The sequence below is a fragment of the Rhagoletis zephyria genome, unplaced genomic scaffold (genome assembly GCF_001687245.7).
Source record: "Rhagoletis zephyria isolate East Lansing unplaced genomic scaffold, Rhagoletis_zephyria_1.1 Rzeph_scaffold_00917, whole genome shotgun sequence".
NCBI classification, from domain to species: Eukaryota; Metazoa; Arthropoda; class Insecta; order Diptera; family Tephritidae; genus Rhagoletis; species Rhagoletis zephyria.
The window spans coordinates 165680-171009 of record NW_016158001.1 but is presented as its reverse complement, the minus strand read 5'-3'; the positions used below and the strand labels follow the sequence as shown (position 1 = coordinate 171009).

Here is a 5330-nt window from a genome sequence, read left to right as displayed (position 1 = left end):
TTCGCTCTCTCAAATAAATGGATTTGACATAATCGAACGTGTTTGGTTTTTTTCTTATCGAAAGGAATCCGCTTTTAAACGTTTATTAAAACTCGCGAACGCTATTAAGCGTTAACATAAACTGGTCCTTCAACCCGGATCGCATTATATTTTCATTAAAATTCGCAAAGCCGCCTATATTTAATAAATTTATTCCGCGCTGACATTTGCAATATGTCATCTCTTAAAATTCGTGACTCCGCGTTAAATGCAATCAAACGCTACTTACAATCTAGCAAAGTGGATGCTCTATCGGTGGACACCGAGGTAATATCTACTTATCTTCAATTGCTTGAAGAGCAGTGGACTCGCTTTTGCGAAGCACAGCAGGAAGTGGAGCTGTCGTGTGGGGATGAGAACGCTTCCATGGAGGAGCAGTCACGCATACAAGGAGAGGAGTGGTATAGCACCGCCAAGGCTAATTTAAAACGCCTGTTATCAGCTCAAAAGCAGCCATCGCATCAAACTTCCGTAAAGGTAGCGCCTACGCCCACGCCACTTCCTAAACTGCAGTTGCCGTCGTTTAATGGCGACCCCACTCAATGGTTGTCTTTTCACGATGCTTTTTGCTCACTCGTTAATGCGAATGCGAATTTGTCGAACGGACAAAAATTGCATTATCTTCGGAATTGTTTGAAAGGAGAAGCATTAGATTTGGTGAGCAGCTTAGCGGTGTGTGACAGCAATTATAATGAGGCTTGGGACTTATTGACCGCGAGGTACAAAGTCATGCGAGTCATGGTGGACAGCCACATCAAAGCGCTATCATCAATTGAGAAGGCAACCAAAGATACAGCTAAAGCAATCAAACACGTATTAAATGCTATCCTTCAGCACGTTGGTGCACTGCGCGCACTCGGGCGTCCAGTTGAATTTTGGGACGATTGGCTCATTCATTTAACCGTATCCAAGTTAGCATACGAAACCCGCAAGCAATGGGAGCTATCGCTTGTGATAGATGATCTACCATCCTTCACCGCTCTTCGAGAGTTTCTCGAAACTCGTGCACGTTCATTAGAGATGGTGCCACAAGTAAGCGCTAGCACAAAAACAACAAAGAACGTTCTTCACACGGCATGCAGTCAGTCGGAAACACGCGACCATACATCGGCCGCTACAAAAGTGTTGCATTGTGCTCATTGCAACGGTGATCATAAAATCTACACTTGTCCGCAGTTCAGCCAACTCGACTCAAAGGGTAGATTATCCGCTGTCAACGGGCTAGGCGCATGTGTAAATTGTCTCAGCAAAGGGCACGTTCTCTCTAAATGCCGCAGCGCATCTTCGTGTCGTATATGTCAACACCGCCACCACACCTTACTTCATGCAAACTTCCCCAACCAAACCGCAACACCTGCTAGCAGTTCAACCGGCCAGCCCGTCAACGTCACCTCACACCACGCTGACGCTGATCGTGTCATTTTGCTGGCAACCGCCGAGATTGTGGTACAAGACTACGCTGGTCGTTGGCAACCCGCCCGAGCTCTGCTTGACAACGGATCGCATGCTTCATTCGTCACCGAGGCGTGCGTCCAACGCCTACGCATCCCCAGAACACCATCATCCGCTTTCGTTACGGGGATTGGATCACTACAAGGAGGTCGTACAAAGGGTGAGGTTACACTATGCGTATCGCCGCGAACCCTGGATACCAAATTTCAAGTGAGTACACTTATCTTACCAACAATAACTAACGATCTCCCCACAACTCCTGTACCGACGTCCTCATGGCCGCATCTCACCGGCTTACCACTAGCTGACTTACATTTCTCAAAGCCTGGTCCAGTAGACATTTTAATCGGCATGGACGAAATGGAAAAAATTCTACTCAGTGGTCTGCGTAAAGGTGAACAGGGTACCCCAATGGCACAAAATACCGCGTTCGGTTGGGTACTGTTTGGGAACGCGACTAATTTGCAACGGCCACCTTTGACAGTATCGACTTTACATTGCGATACGCAGCTAACCCAACTTATAAACAAATTTTGGGAACTCGAAGAGTTGCCCCCTCGAAGGTTTTATACACCAGAAGAATCGTTTTGCGAAAAGCTCTTCGACGAAACAACCGAGCGGGCAGAAGACGGGCGTTATATTGTGCGTTTACCATTAAAGACAGACGTCGTGATCGGTGAGTCGAGAGCCGCAGCAGTTCGAGCCTTACTCCGCATGGAAAAAAGGTTTTCCACTAACAAACACCTTCGCCAGGAGTACAGTAAGTTTATGCAAGAACTTATTGACATGGGGCACATGGAGTTAGCCGAGCCAGCAACAACCAACGTATATTACATGCCACACCATGCGGTATTAAAGAACACAAGCGAAACGACTAAACTCAGAGTCGTGTTCAACGCATCTATGAGGACATCATCAGGTAACTCCTTAAACGACGCTCTCATGGTAGGCCCGCAGTTGCAGCAAGACCTCTTCTCTGTTCTGACTCGCTTTCGTACTCACCGCTTTGGTATCATTGCTGACGTCGAAAAAATGTACCGGCAGGTTTACGTGGCTAAGCAAGACACCGATTATCAGCGCATAGTGTGGCGAGAGAACCCTTCACAGCCAATGTCTGACTATCGTCTCTTAAGAGTCACTTATGGAGTCGCCTCAGCTTCGCACCTGGCAGTGAAGTCACTACAACAAGCCGCGCTCAACGCGACCAACACAAGTAAAAGAGTTGTCGAGGTTGTAAAGTCAGACTTTTACATGGACGACTTATTAACCGGCGCAGATACGATTCGTGAACTTACTGTACTTCAAAAAGACGTATCCAGCGCGCTTTCTCAAAGCGGTTTCGAGCTACGAAAGTGGGCAACAAATTGTCAGACGCTGAGGGAGCTGATACCACATGCATCCAAACAAATTTCACACCTTTTAGCCGATGGAGATGAAATTCGCACTCTAGGTACTACATGGCACACAAACAACGATTGGCTTTCTATAGCAGTTAATCAAGAAGCTCTTCCAAGCAAACTTACGAAACGTACCTTTCTTTCTGACTCGAGCAAAATCTTCGATCCTCTGGGTTTAATCGCGCCATGTACCATTCGTTCAAAAATTTGGTTGCAAAGGGTTTGGCGCTTAAACGTGGACTGGGACGAGCCGGTACCATCAGACGTTGCCAAGGACTGGTTGACTCATCGCAGTGAGTTGTCGAAACTCTCATCGTTGAAACTAAATCGCTGGTTGGGAACTAGCACAGTTTCAGATTCCGAATTCCACGTTTTCACCGATGCTTCGGAAGTCGCTTATGCAGCCGCTCTATACTGTCGCACTCAAGTCCCAGATGGTAAGGTTAAAGTCATACTAGTTGCAGCAAAAACGAAGGTAGCGCCTCTAAAAACCACATCGCTGCCGCGTTTGGAGCTTTGTGCAGCACATCTAGGTGCAAAGCTGGTGCGGCAAGTCCAGTCAAGTTTGAACCACTCAATCGGCAAGTTGTACGCATGGACGGACTCCATGGTTGCGTTGGCGTGGCTACAAAGCAATCCAAGTCGCTGGGCTGTGTTTGTTGCCAATCGCGTCGCCGATGTACAGGAAGTTTTACCGGCCTCACATTGGAGACATGTAGCCTCAGAGCACAATCCTGCTGATTGCGCATCGAGAGGTATTACACCATCACAGCTTCTTGCGCATCCCTTGTGGTGGCATGGGCCACCTTGGCTACGGGAGGGCAATAGTCATTGGCTGATATCCGCACAAAAGCATACCACAGAGCTCGAGTTAAAATCAAAGAAGACCGTTGCGAATCTAACACAAACCGCTGACGAATGGGACCTGTTGACCAAATATCATTCATTTGACAAACTTAAACGCATAACCGCTTATCTATTGCGCTTCGCCAACAACGCACGCATCACCGCTTCACAGTCTGGTGCAGGGGCACTAAACACGGGCTGTTTAACTTGTGCCGAGATACGAAGTGCCGAAGTAGCATTGGTAAAGTATACCCAGTTTAATTGTTTCGAACAAGAAATCTATAATTGCAGGTTTAACAAACCTGTACCGATGCGAAGCAGCCTAGCACGATTGCAACCGTTTCTAGACTCAAAGGGTATTCTACGTGTAGGAGGCCGCATCAAAAACGCCGTGATTTCAGACGATGTCAAGCATCCTATAATATTGCCGAAGAAATCGCCGCTTGCTAAGGTAATCGCTGCTGAGATACACATCACAACATTGCACGGTGGACCGCAGATAATGCAGGCCGTACTTCAACGGCGGTTTTGGGTACCCGGTATTCGAAACCTTGTTCGTGGAGTATATCGCCATTGCACGCGTTGCAGACGACTGAGCTGCAAGCCAATACAGCAACTCATGGCTGACTTACCCGCAAGCCGCGTCACCGCTACGCGTTGCTTCCTACATAGTGCGGTCGATTTTGCTGGTCCTTATGCCTTGAAATTCACGCATGGAAGAGGTGCTAAATCCACGAAGGCGTACATCTGCTCATTTATATGTATGAGTACTGGCGCAATGCATCTCGAGCTGGCTGGGGACCTCTCTTCAATCACCTTTATTGCCGCCTTTAAACGTTTTACCAACAGAAGAGGCTACTGTCAGCACATTTACTCCGACAACGGCACTAACTTCGTGGGTGCAGAGAAGGAGCTGCGGATCGCATACGAACGCTGCATCAATGACGACAAGGTGTCAACATATTTTGCCGACGCTCAAACTACCTGGCATTTCAACCCCCCGAGCGCCCCACACATGGGTGGCTTTTGGGAGGCTGGTATAAAACGCGTTAAGTACCATCTCAAACGAGCACTGGGCCCTTCGCATTTAACTTACGAAGAGTTTGCAACAGTATTAACTGAGGTCGAAGCCTGCGTAAATTCGCGTCCTATCTGCTGCATCCCTACCGAAGTAAACGACTTGGAGGTCCTCACACCAGGGCACTTCATAGTCGGCGAACCACTAAAGGCGCTTCCCGACCCTGACGTTGAAGTCTTTAAAGGAACTATTTTTCAACGTTGGCAATTAATCGCATCAATCCGGCAGCATTTCTGGAAACGATGGCGGGACGAATACCTTGTCAGACTTCAACAACGCTCAAAGTGGTTACGCTAACAGCGAATTTGCAGAAAGACGACGTAGTAGTTATACGTGACGGTAACGCGCCTCCCACTAAATGGAAACTTGGCCGCGTACTTGGCATCCATCCGGGCTCAGATGATCGAGTTCGAGTCGTAAATTTAAAAACATCCGAAGGGGAACTATTGAGACCTGTCGCTAAGCTATCGTTGCTACCAACAAAGACCGACATTTTTTCCATATAATTTTATGTATTG

General features: G+C 47.7%; 1 protein-coding gene across 1 annotated transcript; it reads left to right on the top strand.

The window, feature by feature from the left end:
* The first annotated feature begins 213 nt into the window (after positions 1 to 213).
* LOC108362054 (uncharacterized) lies at positions 214 to 5109 on the top strand. Its single transcript, XM_017614885.1, has one exon. It carries the CDS (start codon positions 214 to 216, stop codon positions 5107 to 5109), a length of 4896 nt encoding a protein of 1631 aa, XP_017470374.1.
* The last annotated feature ends 221 nt before the right edge of the window (positions 5110 to 5330 follow it).